At 35.5% G+C, this 23152-nt stretch overlaps 1 protein-coding gene across 2 annotated transcripts in view; it reads right to left on the bottom strand.

Moving 5' to 3' along the window:
* Nucleotides 1–23152, bottom strand: part of MLLT3 (MLLT3 super elongation complex subunit) — a 277019-nt gene that overhangs the window by 108232 nt on the left and 145635 nt on the right. For both annotated transcript variants that reach the window (XM_019034201.4, XM_019034202.4), the window contains exon 3: nucleotides 2951–3033. In XM_019034201.4, the coding sequence (XP_018889746.1) occupies nucleotides 2951–3033 (83 nt within the window). The remainder of the gene's footprint in view (nucleotides 1–2950; nucleotides 3034–23152) is intronic.

Here is a 23152-nt window from a genome sequence, read left to right as displayed (position 1 = left end):
ATATATTTCTGCAACTTTTAAGTCATCATTTTTTGAGATTTACTCATGTTGCCACATTAAGTACTGTACAGAATTCTATGGATTACATAATTACCATTTATTAATCCACATCTCTACATAGGGCCAATTAGGTGTATCCTACTTTTCTATATTACAAACACTGAAATATATATGTATTATTGTGTACATGTGAAAACAGCAATCATTATTATGTATGAAATTTTAAAGAAGGCCTAAAACTAGAAAATAGAAATAAGCTAATCTATATACTAAACAGAAAATCTACAATGTTCCAAATGTGTCTATTTTACAATGGCCACAAAGGAAGAGATGTTTTTCATCTCATATGGTGCTTTCTTCCTTTATATTTTAAGAAAATAAAATCCCTCACAAAATGAATATATGTTTTACAGTCATAATGACTACCCAATGTGCCTTCATTATATCTTGCTTTTACTCTGTTCCATGAATTTCAAGAAGACTGAAGTGTGTGTGTGTGTGTGTGTGCCCACACGCATGCGTGTGTGTGTGTGCGCGTATGGTAGGGAGTGATACTTGCTGCCTCTTCATCCTTTACTTGTTTTCTTCTTAAATCTGGCATATGGGGAAATTCCAGTTATTTTTGTAAAGCAGGAAACTGAGCAATTCATAAAACAGATTCCTCTTTTCAACTCAGAGCTTGTACAAATGACCAGAAGAGTTAAAAACAAGAAAAGAGAGAAGATACTTCACTGCATCATTATTTCAAAACTGAAGTCAATGCAATGTCAAACTAACTTTGCTGGTGGGAAGACAGTGATATAATCATAACCATTATGGTCTTCTCATAAGAGATCATAATTGCCTATTCTTTAATTTCTTTGAGTTAAGAACTTTGCTGGCTTGAAGGGCTAGATTCTTCCTATGGTGTAGCCCAAGCCCTAGATGAAATTAAAACACTGGCTATGAGGATGTGACAAGAGGGAAGAAAAGCACCACATGATCTTCATCACTTAAACTTCTAAGATATTAAAAGGGTAGTGGGGAATATGGGAGATAGAGACAGGCTCTAAATTCCTTCCCATAAACATACCACTTAAATTAAAAATATACTGAAAAGTGAGCAAAATGAGATATGAACAGTCACTTCTCCAAAAAAAATACAAATGAACAACGAGCACATGAAAAGATGTTCAAACTCATAAATCATCAAAGAAATGCACATAAAACCAAAATGAGGTATACTTCACATCTACTAGGATGACTATAATAGAAAATAACAAGTAACAAGTATTGGAGAAATTGGTAGTGAAGGAAAAACAGAAGAAATAAAAGAAAGCCAAAAACCATTTTCTTAAGGAAATTGAACTTGAAATGAGAAAAATGAGCACTTCAATATGAAAGTATATCACGTCAACAGACATAAATACATCTCGACAAATTTGATTTGATGACAAATATGTCAACGATTCAGTGGTATCACCACTAAGAAAGATAATCATTATTCTAGCAAAGAGTTATTGCTAGAAGGCACAGAAATTAGGAGCATAGCCAATGGAGAGAAAGACCTAGATCACGAATCTGGTTTTAACACTTTCTAACTGCTGAATTGAAGACTGAGACTGCTATAAGTTAAAAAGGCCAGTGTGACACTGTTCCAGTGGAAGGGATTGCACATTAAGGAATGGCTTATCAGTGGTTCTCTTACTTACTGAGCATCAGAAGGACTAGTAAATATGCAGATTCCTAGGCCCTGCCTCCAGAGATTCTGATTTGATACATCTGGGTAGAATTTGAGAATCTCATTTCTAACCTGTTCTTAGGGTAATGCTAATGCTATCCCAAGAACCATATTTTACTGAGCACTGGTTTGGATAACATGACATTCTATTTGCTCAGTTCCTTAAAAGAAAAAAAAGCCAATTACCTGACTTTTCAGCAGGTTTTAGAAATTATGATATCTCTGGAGGAAAAATAAGGAATATGATATAATAATTAGCATTTTGAAGTGCTTATCTATAAGTTACTATTCTAAATACTTTGCATAAGTTTATTTTATCTAATCCTACTAACCACCTTATGAGGTAAGTACTCTCATCTCCTCATTTCATAAATAAGGAAAGTAAGCCCCACAGAGGTTGACCAATTTGTCTGGTATTATACAGTCTGTGTGTTATGCCACATATGTACTGCTAAAAACTTTTTTTTTTTTTTTTTGAGAAAAAAAATGGAGCCTCACTCTGTCACCCAGGCTGGAATGCAGTAGTGCGATCTCGGCTCACTGCCATCTCCGTCTCCCAGGTTCAAGTGATTCTCTTGCCTCAGCCTCCTATGTAGCTGGAATTACAGGCATCCACCACCATACTCAGCTAATTTTTGTATTTTTAGTAGAGACGAGGTTTCACCATGTTGGCCAGGCTGGTCTTGAACTACTGACCTCAAGTGATCCGCCCGCCTCGGCCTCCCAAAGTGCTGGGATTACAGGTGTGAGCCACCGCGCCTGGCCTGAAAACTTTTAAATCCAGTAAAATCCATATATCTGAAGTTGAAATAACTATATACATGTATGGTGTGGGTACCAGCTAAAGATAAAATGAGATTATTCTTTGCAAGCCTCAAAAAAATTCTACAGACATGAAAATGAGAAAAGAAGCATTTTACTGAAAAACTATAATTCTTCTTTTCTATTTTACAAACATATTTATCTTTTCCAAAATGGTAATCACTCCTCTCTTTAAAGGAACACTTAATGAATTTCACATAATCTGACTTCATATAATTAAAATTATCTTCTTCTAGCCACTTCCTTGATAATTAAGGGTAATGATAGCCAAAATTCCTAGAAGACAAATTTAACTTTTATTTTAAAATCATCTAGTGACAGAAGTGCTTATGAGTCAAAATTATTTTAAACATCATTTGGCTAATGGTGGATCGTCTACTGAAAGATTAATGGGTAAAGATTACATACCTTGTTTTTAAAATAAACCTCAATTGGCAAAATGAAACCAGCATACCCAGATTCTTCTACTTTGTAAGGTGGATCTTTGCACACTGCAACATTAAAAAAGAAAATAGGTAAGATGAGAATAATAGACAAAAAGACATTCTTCTTTAAAAAAAAAATCCCATTCTACCATCTAGATCACACGCAATTTTCATAGCCCCTTGCCAAACTCCCAGTTGAGTCTCCGATCTATCCTGTATTTCTTCTCCAGAAACTATAACAATAATTTCTCTTATGTAAAGCACATATGTAAGTCATTTATTCAAATCTTGGTGGAGAATAGCTCATCACAGTCAACCATGATTATTGAGTGAACTTCACTTGTTATTACCCTGCCCAAAAGCTTTAGGGAAACTGATGATTGCTCCCTATGACCCAAAGTTTGAAAAGAACTGTAAGCTTCCTAACGAGTATTATCTACGTCTAGTCTTTGATGCAAATCACTCCCCACCTTAACTTCTGACTTGTCTGAGATGTCCTGACTTCTTTATTTTTTAGACGGAGTTTCACTCTTGTTGCCCAGGCTGGAGTGCAATGGTGTGATCTTGGCTCACCACAACCTCCGCCTCCCTGGTTCAAGCAATTCTCCTGCCTCAGCCTCCCGAGTTAGCTGGGATTACAGGCATGCGTCACCACACCAGGCTAATTTTGTATTTTTAGTAGAGATGGGGTTTCTCCATGTTGGTCATGCTGGTCTTGAATTCCCGACCTCAGGTGATCTGTCCGCCTCAGCCTCCCAAAGTGTAGGGATTACAGGCATGACCCACCATGCCTGGCCTAGAGATGTCCTGACTTCTATGCCATCCTCTTTCCTTAGAAAATCCCAAACCCAGAGTTTCTCAATGACGCATAACCTCCCTCCTTCACCCACCCAAAAGGAATGTTTACTAAAATACCAATATACATGTAAACACTTAAGATCTAATCACATCATAAGAATACACAAGAAACAATAAGGCTTTTATTTCTCATGGAGTTAAAAGGAAGCAAGACTATTAGGCAAGCTCTTGGGGAATGAGAGACCCTAAGAAGCCAAATAGGATTTCATTCCACTAAAATTTCAATTAAACGAAAATCAGTCACAAGCCAACTGAAACCATTCTAGTTAAGACTGCATTTTGGTGGTATCACAAAGTAAACATGTACATGCCAAATATCAAGGCCACACCCACTGATGCCCTGAGTCCTCTTCAGCAGCCCCAGTTTACCTGTCCTTTTGTCACCTACCAAAACCCCTCTGCTTCATTCCAATGCATTTCCCCCAAATGTGCCCAGCATTTCCCACCAGTGCCTGGTCCTCCTTCTATCCCTTCCACCACACCTTGAAGCTACTCTTAGTATCCTCTGCAAATTCAAATTCTACTTTCTTCACAAGATCTTTCTAGACCACAAAGCATTACCATCTCTTTTCCTTTTATCCTCCCAAAAAGTTAACTGCCTGAATCAGTACCTTGACACTGAACAGAGTTCCTTATGACCATATTTTGAAGGATCTTGTCTGCTAATTTCCTTTCACTTCTCAAGGACAGGAGGCACATTCACCTCAAGAAGATAGAGTGCCAAGGGCTCAGGCGACAGCAGCTCAGAATACTTGGGTACCAATCCATGATCCTCCTCAGACTAGGCGAGCTACCTCTGCAAAATTATTTCATCTTAGATCTCTGGGTTCCTCTTCTAGACAATCTGAAGACTAAACAAGGTGACCGTTATGAACTGAATGTTTGTATTCCCCTAAACCTCGTAAACTGAAATCCTATCAGGAGGTAGGAACTTTTGAAGGTGATTAGGTCATGAAGGTGGAAACCTCATGAATGGGATTAGCATCCTAGAGAGCTCTCTTGCCCCTTCCTCTATGTGAGGACATGGTGAGAAGACAGCAGTCTGCAACTCTGAGGAGGGCCCCCACCAGAATCCCACCATGCTGGCATTCTGATCTGGGACTTTCAGTCTCCAGAACTGTGAGAAATCCATTTGTGTTGTTTATAAGCCATCCAGTGGATGGTACTTTGTTAGAGCATCCTGAATGGGTAAGCACAGTGATGTGTGTAAAAGATGCAGCACAGGTCCTGGCGCATAAGTTCTCAGTAAGTGACTCAAGCCAGGGAGGAAATCTAAACATAAAACACCCAATTGCCATGTAGCCTTTTGGATGAAAATAAACAGGATGCAGCAAGCAAGAGCCCTAGATTTGGGTCAGAAGACTCAGGTCCACAGCCCTGGATTGAATATTCGCTAGACAGCCTATGTTTTCTCTCCCTTTAAAGAAGAGGAAACACCATCTACACAACTGAAGGCACAGCCATCGACATACAAGGAGACAATATGTAAGGAAACAGAAGCGTGAGGCATTTTTATTACAGAAATGATGTTGATAATGTACCTGGAAATTGGTTAGACATTCCACAATCAAAAATATGGTTACAAAAAGGTAAACTGAAGCCCACCTTAGGAAAATTGCCCCAAACTGACATCCGAAGAAGTAAATCAAGAATGAGGCATCTCACATGACCTTATAAGTTTCTCTAACAGAAAAACGAAAACGTGAAAAGATCCAGAGTGGCTTCAGTCTTACATTCACTGACCACCTGTCAACCGATCATGAATATTCAAATACTGTGAACACTGGAGACAAGTGAGAGAGTCTCACTAAATGCATTGAGCAGCCCCCACCCCACCTTAGCAAGAAGGCTAGTGTTACGCTTATGACACTTCCAGGCTGCAAAGCCCCTTTTCAGAACAGCAATTTCAGTGTCAGGTTGCTTGGGATTAATCATGCCAATGTCATTGGAAGGTAGTTTATTTTGTGGGCTGCTGCACATGCCAGAGAAGTTATAGCTGATCCTCTATATACCCTTTAGTATAATTCATTTTCTCTATTCTGAATGCAAATTGCTCCTATTAACAGAAACAGCTGTTAATGAGCACATCTTATCGTTGAATGTCTTTGGATTTTTTTTCCCCACCCTTTAAAGGAAATGACTTGCTATGTACTAATATTGTATAGAAGTGTGATTTTATAAGAAACTGTTTACCAATTCATATAATTATTTTTAAATGCAACAATTTCATCAATAACAATGAACAATGTCTGTAAACCCCGGAGTTCTTAATTAGAAGCAAACAATAGGAACTTTTTACACACAATAAAGAGGCTAGAAAATCAGTAGCCATGTAAATAAAAACTTACAGTTCTAATCTGAAGAAAGTCAAATTAGGGGAAGTTGTTTATTTATTTGGGTATTTTATGATCAGAATTAGTAGGAGTTTCTTAGTTCAAAAGAAACAGAGGTTAAAACTTAGAAACATTTTAGCCAGTAGGGATACTACATTAGATATAAAGCAATTCTTTTTTAAACAAGTAGAACCATGTTTGGGAGGGATCACGTTCTGTCACTTGCAACACTTCTTCATTGAGAGTCTCTTCTCTCACTGCATCAAGTTTATGATAGCTAAGCATTCTAAACCCTTAAACTAATTCTTCCTCTTGATTGTTCAAGAATCAGATCATCCTTAAGCTCTATGTCATAAAAGGCCAAGTTTCAGAAGCTACTGAAGGAATATTCACCTTTAGAAAGCCATTAAAATCTTTAGGTGACAATAAAATGGGATAATTAACATTTACTTTTTAAATTCTCATGTTCTATTATATGCATATGCATTCTCACATATTAATTCAGGCAAAATCATTAAAAGCTTTTTTCATCTGTAAATATCCAGCCCAGATGTTAGCTCTTTCAGAACATCTCCCTTGGCTCTCTTCCATAATCTTGTTGCAATGAACAGGTCAGAAGGTAAGTCATTTCCCTCTCAGACTCCTCCACTAGACAGACCCCCTTCAAAGTCAGCAACCACAATAATTATTCATCTCTGTAAGCCCTGACACTACCATTGAGCCAAATAATATGTACCCAACAAATGTCTGTCAAATTTAACTTTTAAAAGACTCATGCTACCCTTCACTGATTTACCACTGCCAAAGAAGTTGTTTTTCCAATAGAAGTGGTGAGTTGACACTAACCAATCAAATTCTTCTCCAAACTCGCTACAATCAACATAAACTTTTAAAGCGTTTAAAAAATTGGCGCAGGTGATAGAAAAGTGTTGCCACAGAGGAAATTTTTCTTGAGTACTGTGGAACTGGTCCTAGTTCTGAGAGTACCACATGTTAAGCAATTGAGTTAATCAACTGGGCCAGAAGATCTCTAAGGCCATTTTGAAACTAATATTCAACAGCCGTAAATAACCGCTCCCCTTCTCCTCTCCATCCACACATTACTACCCATGTACCTCTAATTGGGAGAGGTTTTCAAAACTCTCTTTGTCTAATTAATCCCATGTACCATGTAAGGTCTATTAGGATACTATAATGAAAATTCATGCCTGAGAGAAACAGACCAAAGTTTTTGTTTGTTTAAAAAGAAGTGTAATTGGGTTTAATTGCATTTTTCCCTGAAATGTCTTTTCAAAATAACAGACACAATATAGATTCAAATATATAATATGTAGTATGATGCTAACCATACATTGACCAATAACCTATTTAATTTTTAGTTGGAAAACACGTACACAAGGAAGAAAAACACATGGAAAGGGGGAAAAGAAAATGATCTGGCAAATTTGCAATAAGCAAGGACTTTTAATTAGTTAGAAATAAGTCAAACCCTTACTTATTAAAAGTCCTTACTGAAAATTTTAATATTCTCGTTTAGAAGTAAAAGATTTGACGAAGAGCTATGCTTGGTACAGAGAAATAAATGCTCTGTAAATGAATAAATATATTTGTACTTATATAATAAATTACTTATATATATTCAATAAATAAATGTAATTAATAGGAGCTACTTTTTTTTAGCACCAAAAGAAAAAACTCTGCCAACTCCATAAGACCTTCATTTAAACTTTAGAAGTATTATTAGGCAACAGTTTTTTCCCGAAACCTCAGGAAAACAGCTGGTAGATTCCTCTCCAGAGCATCCCTTTCCCCTATTTGTTTTGATGCTATGATTTATGGCTATCTGAACACTTTTGTTAAGAACATGGCCCAGTTGCCCATTGATAATTATTGGCTTTACTTTATTTACTGTGCAGAGAGCCCTTCAGGAAGGAAACACATCAAACTCTCTCTATATATAGACTGGTTATTACTACTGCTTTGTGCCAAATGTCCCTTCCAGCTTTAGTATTTTGGACTCCCTCACTTCCTGCTTCACTTCTACCACATCAGAGCCCCCAGGAATGGGGCAAACAAGATCCTGTTCAGCCCATCTCTCCGCACCCAAACTGTTCTGCACAAGCATCTGGAAGTCTAGAGCCAGTGTCTGAAAGTCTGAGCATCAGAGGGTAGCTTACCGCACCTACCATTACAAGGCTTTACAGTCAAGACATTTTGAAAACAAAAATCAACAGTTGAGTTTTGTTTTTATTTTTAAAAGCACACAGAAAAAGATTCACCATTGCTTTTATTCAGCCCACTTCAAAACAGATTATTCCTAAAGAACAAAATTTTAAAAAGTTTTCCCTCTTTTGTGTTTTATTTCCTCCATTTCCTTGAACAAGAATTAAAGATAACATCAACAAATACATTGAGTTGTGTGTTGAGTTGTTCTCACCTTTTGGATCTTTTAAAAAATTCATATGCAATTCTAAAAACCTAATTGCTTCCTATACAATAAGCAACTGTAGCCACCCAATATAACTGTCAAATTAACGTTCATAAAGTTTTAAAGACACAAACTAGATACAGTTAGCGGAGAAGATGCAGACCACCTGTCCACCTCCTCTGGACTCACCACTCAAGGCCTGACTCAATAGCATCACCTCTGGAGAGCCTTCTGCCAATACTCAAAACAAAAAATGGTCATTTCTCTCTTCTACCTTTTTCTCATTGCATCATCTTAGCTAATCCTAATACATCTGCTACCATCAAGTCCCATCCTCATCCCTACTTAATTCAGAGCTTTCCAAAAGCTAATGCTGTTTCTCACACCTCCTCTCATTCCTTATCCCAGACCATCATTTATGAAATTGAGTTAAATTTGTGAAACATAACTTTAGCATGAGTTTTAAAAGAAGGGATAGAGTAAGACTGACAGTTGAGGATAAAGTATACAAGGCCTGGACAGCAAGCAGAAAGTGTGAACAAAGGCATCAGGAGAGTAAAATTCAATATAATAAGACAGTCGGTATAAGCAGAAACATCGAAAACAATGAAACAACAGACAATACAAATAGTTTACACTTGTATAGAGAACGTCATGCTATACACACTCAGAAATTCATGTCAAAAGTCCAGGAGGGGAAAAATGGATTGCACTCGTAAAGGAGGGATTATTGAATTTGAAATGTTACAGAGAACCCCTAGATTTGGAATAAGAATTTGAGACTCCAAATTGGCTATATTGCAAAAATCTTAATGATGATACATAAAAATTACTTCACTTGTTCGTAACTTGGAATGTTTACTTATGTATTCAGTATATCCCTGGCTTCTCTTTCAAGGGGGTGGGGGGGGAGGAGAAATTTTCTTTAACATACGCACAACATTTTCAGCTTTCTAAGGAGTTTAGTCATTAGAGTTAGCAAAGCCCATGTAGCTGAGGTTAAGTCAATACATTTCATCTTGAGGGAATATAACAGCTATGTTAAAACAGGACTGCTCTCACAATCATTTCTTCAAGGAATGTACACAAATAAGCCAGCAAAATTCAGAAGTTTCCCAAAACTAGGTAATATTATTAATTGTTAGGAAATACTAAATATAATTCCTCAGGCTTACATCTTTCACTAAAATTGATAGTGCTTCTCCTAGCAACTTCCCCCAAGTTCCTTCAATATAACTCAGTATACAGAATTGTTTCAAATGATTAGCCTAGTGGAAACAGATGTCCAGGCTATGATGGGAAATAGAAAAACTGTATCTTCAGAGAAGGTTCAACCTAGAAACAGACCTAATTTTTTATTGAAAATTATGCAAATGGAAAAATCTTGAGACTTGTGTTCCAAGAATTATTATCATTTTCTTAAAGTTAAACCTTGGGCAAAATATTCATATTTCAGAAAGTCCATCTGGAAAGGCAACACTAGCTACACAGAAAATGATCCTCTAGGAAAGTAACTAAGAGCTGTTCCCATATTTGGTGGGAACATTTTCATTTCAGTGTGTACTACTACATCATAAAAGTTGGTCATCTGAAACCCCAGTTCTTCTTGGTGGCTTTTTAAAATAAAATATATAAAAAGCCATTGAAGAGTATCACTTCCTAAAACAATCGCCTTTTGATTTCTGTAGGTAGCAGAAAAAACAAACCTTGGGACAGCCTTCTGGCATCAAAATTTTACCCAGGCTCCGATGTACTACTTCTGGCCCAGCCATTGCTAAAACTGGAACTGTTTTTTATTTAGAAAAAAAAAAGAATTTTAATGTGTTAATTTATAAAATTATACTTTTCATTAATATTAACGCATTTCTTCTCAATAATAATAGCCAAATTAATTAAATTCAACAAGCACTACAAAATCTTAAGGCTACAAAGATAAGACGAGTCCTGCTCAGTCTAACCAGAGACCGTTGCCTGCTAAGTACAAGTTCTATTCTAGGGACTGTGGATAGAGCAATAAGCATAATTGACAGGCCCCCTGCACTTAATAAACTTATATCCACTGTTGGGAGACAAAGGGAGGAAGTGGAGAGAAAGACAACATGCATATATAAAATACTGAGAAAGTACTGAGTGACAAGTGCTACATAAAAATAACAGTATAGAATAATAAAAGTGCTATGATAATAAAACAGACTAAAAGAATAGGAGCTCTTTTTTATTTTAGAATCATAGTCCCTCTTTAAGGAAGTGGCATTTAAGTTGAGACCTGAAAGAAAGAAAAAAAGGGGGGAGGGTATGTGTTGGCCTGGCAGGAAAAAACGACATTTATATTGGTTACAGAGGAAGATGTGCAAACAATCTAAAGCCTGTCCTTATATTCACCTCCAGCACTACTTAGACCCTTACCTGATTTCTTCCTGTATAACTGAGGTGAAAACCATTTCTTCCTTCCTAAACATTTCCTACTTGGGCTTCTCTTCCATGAATTCACCATATAATAACCCACACAGGTTTGGCTCTTACAATTTCATGATAATCTCGTTTCTCATATCTTAAATTCTCCTAAAGCTATAAACCCCCAAGAGCTTATAATGACTCTACATTATAAAGATTTTATAAGTAGATATAATTCTTCGGAATTTATATAACCTATTTTTTCTTTTTCAATCTGTCCCTTGAAATTTCAGAGTTCCTAAACACAATAAAGAATGTGGACTAAGGAATACCAAAGCATAAAAAAGCAGCAGATTTTGAGTGCAATTTCAGAAAAGGAAAGATAACAGGTGAAAAGCTATTTACACAAGGGAGGGAAATAGTGTTGCAGGAAAAAAAATTACATGGTTCAGGAGAGAAAGGGGAAAAGTACAAAAAGAGATAATGTTCAAATTATTAATATACAGTAGTTCTAATTTTCTCAAACATATATTCACCTTAAAAGGATAATTTTCAACTGAAATAGATGGGTGTTGTTCTTTTAATAAATGCACTGTATGAGAGTTACTTTTAAATACGCTACGCCCATATTCTCTTACCTAACATGAAATTTCATTTTTTATTCTGACCCTTTTTCTCCAAATGCAGAGGACAACAAAATTGTGTTACACACAACAGTTATCAATTGCAGTACGGTGATAGAAATGGCAATGTGTTATAAAATAATCAAATATAATAAATCAAAATTAAAACCCATTTCTGAGTTTTGAAAAATAGCCTAGGAGACCATCAGAACCTAACTTGACAGAAACACCAAAACGTGATGGTTCAATATTAATTTTTGCTTTATTCCCTTTTCCAGGACAGGATCCAAAATTGTCCTAACTTCAGAGGAAGGATTAAGAACAAGATTTCTTTTCAGCATCTTGTGAGCTCTACTTTTTTTTCCCCCCTGCATGGCATTTGGCATAGTGGTAGCCTATCCTAAATATCCTAATTGATTTAAACTCCATTAAACATTAAAAACAAAGACTGAATGAGGGTGATGTTAATATGATGACGACAGTTTATACAGGGTACATATAGGAGTATAGTTTCTGTTTAGGCTGACAATCTTTCAATCTTCTTCAAGAAACCAGGGAAAATCCAGTTTCTCCACTTTTCTCAAGCAAGGATTTCCAAACTGTGTTCCAGGAAACCCTACATCCTTGCAAGCTGTTTAGGTGATTCTACAAAAAGGGTATTTGTCCCAAACAATGAAAAACTGAACAGTGGAAGGACTCATCCTAATTTTAGATACAGGTTGAATATCTCCTATCCAAAATGCTTGGGATCAGAGGTTGATTTTGGATTTAGATTTTTTAGGATTTTGGAATATTTGCCTATACTTAAGGTTCAGATTTTAAATCCAAAAATCCCAATCCAAAATGCTCCAGTGATTATTTCCGTTGAGTGTCATATTGGCATTCAAAAGTTTCAGATTTTTTAGCCATTTTGGATTTCCAATTTTCAAGTTACGGAGACTCAACCTGCACAGTGTTAGTGTCCCCTTAACATTATGTGAAAAAAAGCCATGGCTAAAACAAAATCTGAAACCACTGTTCAGAAGCATGTACATTATGAAGTTTTAGCTATATCATTTAAGTAAACCTACTTTGACAGAGTATGGGGTTTTTTTGCTTGCTCCTATCAAACATAGTATCAGTTTACTGTTTTCTCCCTACCCTGACTATAGAAGTGAGAAACACACAGATCTCTCAGGTTTGTAACTCTGGCATGTCTTCGGGCTAAACAGATAATAGGATAAAGAACAGCTTTTATTCAACTCTGCAGGTCAACTTTTACAAAATACCTTCTGATTATCAAATGTGGTACTAATTGCATAGTATCTCTCATGGTCTCTGAATTGCAGGAATTACTAAGTAGGGGGACAAATACAAGAGCACAAACATAAATGAAAGAGAAATCAAAACAAACATAAAAACTACTAGTAGTCAATGTTATAGGAGGTTGTTCACAAACTGAAATGCTTAGGGAACAAACCAGGGAGAAGCAGAGACAGAGTCAGTCATTGGGGCTTAATATTAGTTTGTTTTAAAGGAAGCAGGTATGACTGTCAAAAGGAAGAAGAAAATCAAATTCTAAGGAGAAGTAATGATTCTAGAAAAGCTTGGTATAAGCAGATTATAATACAAGCTAGAGTATATATGAAACATTCCACAGTAGAGCAACTGAATTAGGTATTTCTGAACAGTTCTTTTCAAACTAGAGACACTATGAAAACAAGAGGGAGGTTAAAAAACAAAGAGAGAGAGAGAGAACCGGATATTGGCAAAGAGTTTTGTTTTTTTTTTTTCAATTGAGACAAGCTCTCACTATGTTGTCTAGGTTGGACTTGAACTCCTGGCCTCAAGTGGTCCTCTCGCCTCAGCCTACCAACTAGCTGGGACTACAGGCTGCACCACCATGCCCTGCTTAAGATTTTAAAAGTCCAGGCCAGGCTCAGTGGCTCATGCCTGTAATCCCAGCACTTTGGGAGGCTGAGGTAGGTGGATCACGAGGTCAAGAGAAGGAGAACATCCTGGCCAACATAGTGAAACCCCGTCTCTACTAAAAATACAAAAATTAGCTGGGTGTGGTGGCACGTGCCTGTAGTCCCAGCTACTCAGGAGGCTGACGCAGGAGAATCGCTTGAACTCGGGAGGCGGAGGCTGCTGTGAGCCGAGATCATGCCATTGCACTCCAGCCTGGCAACAGAGTGGCACTCCATCTCAAAAAATAAAATAAAAAAATAAAAAATAAAAGTCGATGAGCAGATTTAATCTTATTTAGGAGTAAATAAAAAATCGCTATTTTGAGAATAGAAGCAAAGGTAACCAAATAATGCACAAAGCATATTGCCTATTGCCCCAAATAAACAAAGAGAACAGAGAATACAGAAAATGAAGACTAAATACGAAGAAAGAGGAGGAAAAAGGAGGCTGAAGGTTAAGATGCTGTCAGAAATTATGACTGTACCTCAAATACAAAAGCATGAATTATCACGTATGCTGCTGAAGCTTACTGTAATAATTGGCAGGTGTTTTCCTCACTTAAATCAAGGGCTCATTGAAAACTTTAATTTAGCAACAGGCAGCATTTTGCGGAAGAGGCAGGTATGTATAACGTGGAGACAGAGAAGTTTAGTGGTCGAGAGCCAGAGCCTTTGAGAAAGATCCTTAGGTTCAGATCCCATCTTGGACATTTTATGTTCAGTTCCCTCATTTACAAAGTGAAGCTAATGCTATTGCCTACTTCATATAGCTCCTATAAACTTTAAGAGATTATCCATGCTAGAAAGCATGAGATAGTCCCTTAACTTTTAAAACACTTTCTGAAAACTAGAAATCACTCAGTTATCTAATAGTAGTCAAATGCAAACCATAAATATTAGAGAATTTTTTGGACTTCTTCCCCCAAACAGTGAAATACATATATTTGCCATCAGTATAATTAAATATTCCTAAATTTGTTCTTGTTTTTGCTGTCATAGCTCCTTGACAGGGATATGTGAAAAAAGAAAATGTTCCTCACTTGGAGTTCTTTTAGCTCAATCCACCACTAAAGGTACTATTAGCAGTGAGGCCACACTAATCAGCCCACCTAGAAACTCGTTGAAGCCCAAGTGAGCACATATTGTGAAAAAGCTTTAAGTAAGGCTTCCGAGGTTATGTACTAAAGCAGGAACATTGAAATATTGCAATAAAACAAATGAGTAGAAAATGGAAATGTAATCTGAGTTTGAGTCCTGTGATGCAGTAAAAGAAAAATTAATGGGGAATCAGGGGACCTGGTTCTGGCTCCATTTCTATCACAAACTAGCCATTTGTCCTTTAACCACTTACTCTAGCCCTCCTCTGTCACATAAGAAGCCAGCTTCCATTTCAGAGGCTGCTTCCACATCTAAAATCCTAACATTCAAAGGACCAGTCATATATGTTACTTCTACTCTAACTTGAAAGCAAATGCATTTTTTCATTATCTTTGTTTAAGCATAACACATTTATCAGCTAAACACCACATCTGCTGTTAACACAATCGGGAAACTGAGACAAAACAAGCAAACAAACGACAAAAATGAAGGGATTTAAAATCACACTTGAATTATTTTAAATATGTTTGGTAAAGCCATTTTTCTTAAAGAGAGAACAACTATATTTTTTATTAGACCATTAAATAAAGGAATACTAAATAAAACAGGAAATAATAAATATAAAGGAATACTAAATATTGTCCCCATGCAATAAAAAATGAATTAGATTTTCATTGTTTCCATTCTTACTTGGGAGTCACCTTAAATGTGTCAAGTAAAACCCTGTTTTACATGTATAAATCAAACCAGCAATTTGATTCCTCAGGAACTTGGTATAATTTAGTTAGAGTGGCATATGAACTCCAGTATTAAGAAATGAAACAACAGAACATACCTGGCAGCATTTATGAGAAACATCATGCCTTTAAAATGGTAAAATAGAAAATTAAATCAACTGTTTGCACATTAGGCATAGCACATTATGTAAAAAGCTCTTGAATGTTATGATTTTTCTATATATTGCACTTGTAACACCCTTGTTCTTAACCACATTGAAGCATATTACATTGCTTTTTAAATAGAATGCACCCTGCCACAATGCAGTCAATCTTAATAGTATTCCAGAACAGCGTGCCCATATGAAAGATAGGCTGATGAATAGGTTTATGCCCTATTCAAGGAGATGAAACAGCTCAATAGAAAGATTAAGGCTTCTGCCAGTAGTTGAATCTTAAAGTCAAAGAGAAGAACACAACTCAAACCAAATGTTACAGACAAAGGTCAAACAACAGAATAATTGAGACCCTAACTTGAAGAACTAGCTAGTGTTCACTAATTCGGTATAATCAGGAAAAAAAAAATCTCTCTTCCTAAAGAGTGACCATAATAACTTTCACTGAATCTGTTTTAAAAGATAAATTATAAAACTGAATGAAGGTGAGCTAAGTCCCAAATAATATTTACAGGGTACCATTCCTATTTTGAATCGACTGGAACTTAGGTACAACACAGATTAAAATTTTGCTGTCATATTGTAATTTAAAAATAAATTCTAGAAATATAAAATGTCAAATATTAACAGAAGTATGAATTTTGGTAAAAGCCTTCCAGTTAATTTTGTGTAGAATTCTATTATAGTCTAATTTATTTATATAAAAAGAAAAGAAATTTTATGAAGAAAAAAACAGCAATTTGTTTCCCAAGTATTATTTTTTGTTGACTTGAATGTCCAGTCACCAGTTTCAATCTATTCTAACAGGGTATTTAACTAAAAGATGAACATATACTTCTCGCTGTGTACATATACTACCTTCAAAATGGAAATACAAACTTGGCTCTAGGAAAATGTGGAAAGTATAGAATAGTGCCAAAAGAATAGAAAAAAATGTTTATCACGTTAGTAGCAAATATTTGAGAGGCATTATAATCCCATCTTGAGAAGCCTGGTTTATTTAAATTTCTCATCGGACAACAGGTTCATTTGTGTTTTATTAAAAAAAATTGCTCTCCCTGTGTGTTGTCATTTCGTATGTTGAAAACCCACTATCTAATTTAATTTTCCCTCCTAAATAGCAACGTTTTTGGACAATGATGCTGATATCAGCTAATGAACTAAGTAAATCATGTGAATTAGTATACCTACGTCAATGCCATGCCCAGGAGTAAATACAATCAACCAGAAAGACTACCAAGAAACTGAATAAGCTTTACCTACCTTATCAATTCCTTTTCCTTGTTTTTCTGTTTTCATCAAGAAATGCTGGTAGATAAATTCCAAATCCATCTGACTCTAGTTTCTTCCTGGGATGTCAAGTACTATTGTTTAGCTTCTACCCTAAACCAAAGGTAAAAGGAGGGTAGGGACGGAGTAATAAACTGAACAGTAGTACTTAACAGCACAGGAAGAAAATTTTAATATTTTAAAATGATGCTTTATGTATAAATACATGCATTTGCTCTCACACATACTCCCTTCTAAATAAACACATATCAAATAAACACATTGCAAATAAGTCATTTTCTTTCCTACTTGCAACAAAAAGCAGTGAGACATTTAAAGACAGCCAATTTCAAATAATTTCTTCCTTGGAGATAACAATAAAGGTATGATTTATTTAACACCTTTCACCACATCCCTGAAAGATCACTGATGTCACATAAATCTATAACATAAGGAAATAAGTAGCTCAAGAGCTCTGCCAGCCACCCTTTTTTAAAGATGGAATATGACAACTTAAGCAATTTACTCAGAGGTCAGTTAGTTAATTCCTAGCATTCAATCAATAGATATTTATTAAAGGCTTCTGTGTAGCACTTTGTGCTGGATGCTTATATGAAAAGTATTTTTTTCTTTTTGCTTATTTGGATCTTCTCATTTTTCTACAAAAACAAAAATTATTACTTGTAATGATAATAAAAATCTTTAAAACAGTAATGCGATGTTGAGTGAAATTAAGAGGAATTTGGAGAAATGCAAGGTCTCTGGAATTTGAAATATTCAGAAAGTCAAGGAGGACTGAGGTCTCGGTCTTCCACCTATGCGTACTTTCCATTCTACACCTTTTCCTATGAAAATCACACAAGAAACAAGTTTATAAAGATACCAGATTTAGAGCCAGCTAAACTGTGTTCTTTGCTGCTCTGACATTTCCTAGCTGTAGTAATTAACTTTAGGTAGGTTATTTAACTTCTATCTCAGATTCTCCTATCCATAAAACAATGAAAGCATGGCTGTGCAAATTCAATGTAACACATTATTTTATGAGAAACTTGATTTGTAAATGCTAAATGCCTGCCAAACATTCGTCTTAAAACATATTTTGCCAACAGTTACGCTTACTTCCACTAAATGGGGACAATGAGAAGGTGCCACTGAGCCAAAACTTCTGACTAACCAAGAGATAGGTGTTAGAAATACTGAGACATAATTCTGCCCCTAAGGATGTCACCTACCATTTTTTTTTTGGATAGAAAACTCTAGTAGGATGTGGATAATACACTTTTACCACCAACACAGCAACACAGCTGTTTCTTAGCTAAGAAATAGCAAGGAAAATGAAGATCCTAAAAGAATATATTATTAGAATAGCATAATACTGTTAAACTGTTAAGGTGAAATAAATGACATAAGTTTGGAAGTTCTTTTACAAATATGGTTTACTTGAGCTTCATGTTTTAGTTTAATGCTTTTATTATCTCTCCATGGCTTTAATTCTAGCTTCATTTAGATAATGTGTTATAGCTATCAAAATATGTTTCTAGGGATTTGTTTTTATGTTAAAACCCAGATATTATTTAATTCTATTAGGATTTTCATTTGCCTTAAATTTACTGACATAACAGGAACTATATTAATAAACTAGTATGCAAATTTTTCAAGTTACCATGTATTTCCTGGGATAGGTTTATATTCTGAGATGGTTCCAACCCTCAATGCCACTGCCATCACCTATTTTCAACATATGTGTTGCCGGCCATTCACGTATTCCTTTCCCAAACGTCGCACATTTATTATACACCAGGACTAAGAATGCAAGCATGAATGAAATAAGGGCTTATCCTCAAAAGGATCATAGTTAGGCATTTTCTGTCCAAGCATTTTAGATCCCAGTTAAGAATTTCAAGTACTGCCCACCCCTACCACTGGGGGTTGGGCACTAAACAAGTGAAGGTGCCAAGTCTTTAGTAGCAGTAGTTGAACACCCTAGATTGAACAAACTTCAGATGGGCTTAAACCAACTATAAAGAAAAATATATATAAGCCCCTGCATGTTTTTGAAGAAACAGTTCTTGTTAACGACCAAAGAAAAAGCTTTTCATAAGCTATAAGTGCTAATACAAATACCAAGCAAACCAAATTTAGAAATATCTTAACATCTAAACCATATCCTTTCTTTAATCATATTAGTTCAGCAATGTAATTGCAATTCAATCCTCTCCTAGTCATTCAAAAGTTGGCCACCCTCCCAAAGAAACTTCAACTGCTATTCTTTCCATTTATTTCTTTTTACTAGCACTATGCTAACAAAAAAAAAAAAAAAAAAAAAAAGAAAGTTTCTTAGCTGAGACTCCATTAGTTTAATTACACCTAGAACAGTGGTCTCAGGATCAGTAACACCAGCATCACCTGAAAGACTTTTTAGAAATACCAATTTTTGGTCTCTACTCTAGATCTCTTAAATCAGAAACTCTGGGGTAGTCCGTAGCAATCTGTTCTCCTAAACCTTCCAGGAGATTCCGATGCTTGCTCAAGTTTGAGATCCACTGCACTAGGGATCTTCTCATATACTCACGTAGTCAAAGCAAAGATGTTTTCTCTTTGCAAATCATTTTTTCTTATTGCTTCAGTTACACTGCTATTTTTTCGTCCACCAAATGGTTAAAGTTACTTCTCTCATCTGAAAACTTACATCGTTTTCTAAAACACTTTTTTAAAGGAGCATGATGTACGATCATCCCCTAAAATTTCCTTTTCTGTATAACATTATTTTAATAATACAAAAATTGTTAATAATGTTGAGTTTCACCAAATGTAATTTTAAAAACAAAGAACAACAACAAAATAAAATGTTCAAGAGTAAAATTATGATCCTTAATGTGATAATAACACTAGAGGTACGTCTGTTTACTGTTCAAGCAATCACTGCCAGGAAGACATAGACATAGTCATGGAAGGAATTTTCTAAACATCAGAGGCTAAACAACAGTTGCTTTTCATTGGTGGGTAAAGAATAGGACTGGGTCCAATATTCAAGCTTAATCCACCAGATAATCTCAAACTTTTCCCATAAGAACTGTCAAGAACATAGTAATCTCATAATGTCACTGCTATGAAAACCATTTAAAAAAAGCAAAAGACAACAAAAAAACTAACTATGCTAATAAACTAAAAAAACAAAGTAGCTGCAGACTGCTTCACGATAATGGACTCAAAGCCTGGCTCATATACAACAATGAAGTACAATACATAAATAATTATTATGCAACTTGTAAATTACTACTGTACTTTCTAGTCACTGCACAAATAGAATTTATTGTACCACAGTCTTGCTTCATGTCTGTTCCTAGAAGGCCAGAGATGATGCCCAATAGAAGTATCAAATGCCTACAGACTTGGAATAAAGTTGATTCCCTTAAATGATGATAATATAACCAGCCTCTCGATACTCAGGACACTGACCTTGCTGCAGCTGCTTTTGATTTGCAAGTGTCGGCTGGGAGTGTCTTTTTCTGTCTCTTGGCTCCTAAACTTATGATTTATCTTTCTGAAGCCCTCGACACCATTTCTATAACACTCTAATTATTGGACTGATTTGAACAAAAGATTCTTCAGTAATTTTGGCTTAAAACCACATAGAAATTTTTATAATAAGAAATGTGTAAAGAAAATTGGAGAAGATTTGAAGTGATGAAAGAGTTTATATCTGTTATGATCTAAACAGAACACCCTGGAAATTAGCTTGTGTAGATATTAATGTTCAAATGCAACTATGAATACTTACATTTTCAATGACTAGCTGACCCAAAATTAATATTCATTATGTGAAGCCAATTACTCTCAAGGTATTGCTGTTAATATAAATGGACCTACCCTATCTTGTCATTCTGTTCCTATACATGAATCTCCTCATCCATATACCACAAGGCTCGGTCTACCACCAAAAGACTCTGCCTTCATTCGGCGGAGACCCTGAGAGACACCCTTCTCATTCCATCCTAATTTGTTTTTTCCCACATACAGCCCCCTCTCTGATCTAGCTATTTGCTTAAGAAAATAGTGCCCTATAAGCAGTTTGACCAAAGAGGGGGAAAAAAAGCAGGCCAAAGGGCATCCTATGACTATAATGTAATGAGGGCAATTTTCTCCCACAGCTACTAAGCTGATTTTGAAGGCAGCATCCACAGAAAGCACTTGAAAGAAACACACTCTTTTGCAAAAAATATGTTTTAATATATCTATTCCAAATCCCATCAAGACTTGAATATTTTTAAATAGCTAACAGGTAAAAGGGAGTAGTGTTCTAAATATTGGAGGACTTTATTACATATGTCCACATCCAGGAGTGAACTAGAGTAACTTAATGCTATGAATTCAACAAAGAGCTGTGAGCCTAGTACGCCAACCCATCAAGCCAAAGCTTTAAGGCTACTTGACACTATAAAGTAATGGCATGAGAAATGGTGGGGGGGGGGGGGGAACTGAATGAATGAATGAAAAATCCATTGGCTTAAGAGTTGATTCATGCATTTTAAAGGTCAGTGTGATTTATACAACTTTAAAGGCTCAAGGTGAAGTTATTTGTGATGGGATGGCAGCTCTAGTAGGAAACTCAAATACAGCAGAAATGTCAGCCACTTGACTGTTAACAACTGTGCTTTCTGCAGTAAATTTCTACAATGTGAAAGAGGGTAGCCAAACAGGTATCTCTCAATAATTCACCTAAAAAGACTTATCCCATCCCCTAACTCTTAACAACTTTTCACAAAGATACCCATCAAATCTCCCCTCTTGGAAGCCGTCCTGCACTTCAACTTAATGGTATAATTTCAAATTCTGATCTGCTGCATGAAAAAGAAGGCATAAATCAGCTTCAGTTAAGAAATATTTAAAATTTTGTTAACATACAAAGTTTCATACAACTTTCTACTATTAGGCAGCTGTATTGAAATAAGTCATGTATATATGAAGGACAATTCAACAGGATCAGAAATATATTATTTATAGCTGATTAAATATGGTATTTGGTGCATTTGTTTAAAACAAAACAAAACCTGGTTCAGGTCCCCGGGTCAGGAATAGAAGCTCCTCATTCTCACATTGGTTTTACGGGAAAAATCACATTTGACTTCCATTACGTTGATTTACATTACCTAGCTATACCAGGATTTGGCACAATTTAAATACAAGAGCTTTTTACACACCAAAGTTGAGTCCTCCTCCAAAATACACACAATATTTCATTTCAATAGGTTGAAGGTAAAATATCAGTAAAGCTATTAGTCAATGTGCTATTTCAGTTAGCAACAAAATTGTCCTACTGAAACAAACTATGCGTTTCACTGATACATGTTTTTCTAAATAGCAAATATGATAATGCTACCTAAAAGTTTTCCCAGTTATTCCAAACTTATTTATTTGATTCAAAAACAGGAAAATTATTGTCTCAACATTAATGCGCTGGTTTTTTTTGTGTATTTTTTTTTTTAAGAGATAGGGTCACATTCTGTCACCCAGGCTGGAGTGCAGTCATGCAATCATAGTTCACAGTAAACCTCAAACTCTATTTGGTGAAGATATTTCTAGATAAAATGCCATGTGATAAATACGGTTAATGAAACAGGAGGAGAAATAGTACTTGAGCAATGCATACACTCTTCAGATTTTGTGCCATCTTCTCTACAAGACTCAAAGCAGGTCAGCAGGTTTGTTTTTTAAGCAAGTTAGAGTGACCCAAATCAGAGAAATACTTGTATACAGAGACCCTGAGACAGCAACTTCACTTTAATCAGGAGTTAAATATACTGTCTAACAAAGGTATCTCATAGATTTCAGCATGCCTTATCCACATGTTCCCTGTTCATTACAGTGTGTAAATTTAAGTTATATCAGTCACTTGAAAAATACTGCCAAAAAATTTATATCCTTAAAACAAATAAGTAATGTCAACTTAATTCAAAAATAAATGGTAATACATATAATTATAAACCAGAAACCAAACAAAAGCTTATAAAATTACACCAGAGGCTCTATAAATCATATGGTACCTGGTTGAGATTCCTTGGAAATGCCAATGAAAACCAACCTTCTAAGGATTTAAAATGAAAAACTTTTTACATTTGAAGACAGTATTTTATTTTGAAGCCCTTGAAGTCCATCTTAAATAAGTGGAGTATTCATCCTAAAGACTGACATTTTCATTGAATTCTCAATATTAAATAGAAATTGTTAAGAATGATTATAATCAAGAAAATTATCAACTAGCTAAAATGTCCTGATTTAAATTTATATCAATAACCATAACATACGTTAAGGAATCTATCCTTTAAAACAAACAAGTCTTT

This window comes from Gorilla gorilla, chromosome 13 (genome assembly GCF_029281585.2).
Source record: "Gorilla gorilla gorilla isolate KB3781 chromosome 13, NHGRI_mGorGor1-v2.1_pri, whole genome shotgun sequence".
Classification (NCBI taxonomy): Eukaryota; Metazoa; Chordata; class Mammalia; order Primates; family Hominidae; genus Gorilla; species Gorilla gorilla.
The sequence above is the reverse complement of the archived record's forward strand: the minus strand, read 5'-3'. Positions and strand labels throughout refer to the sequence as shown.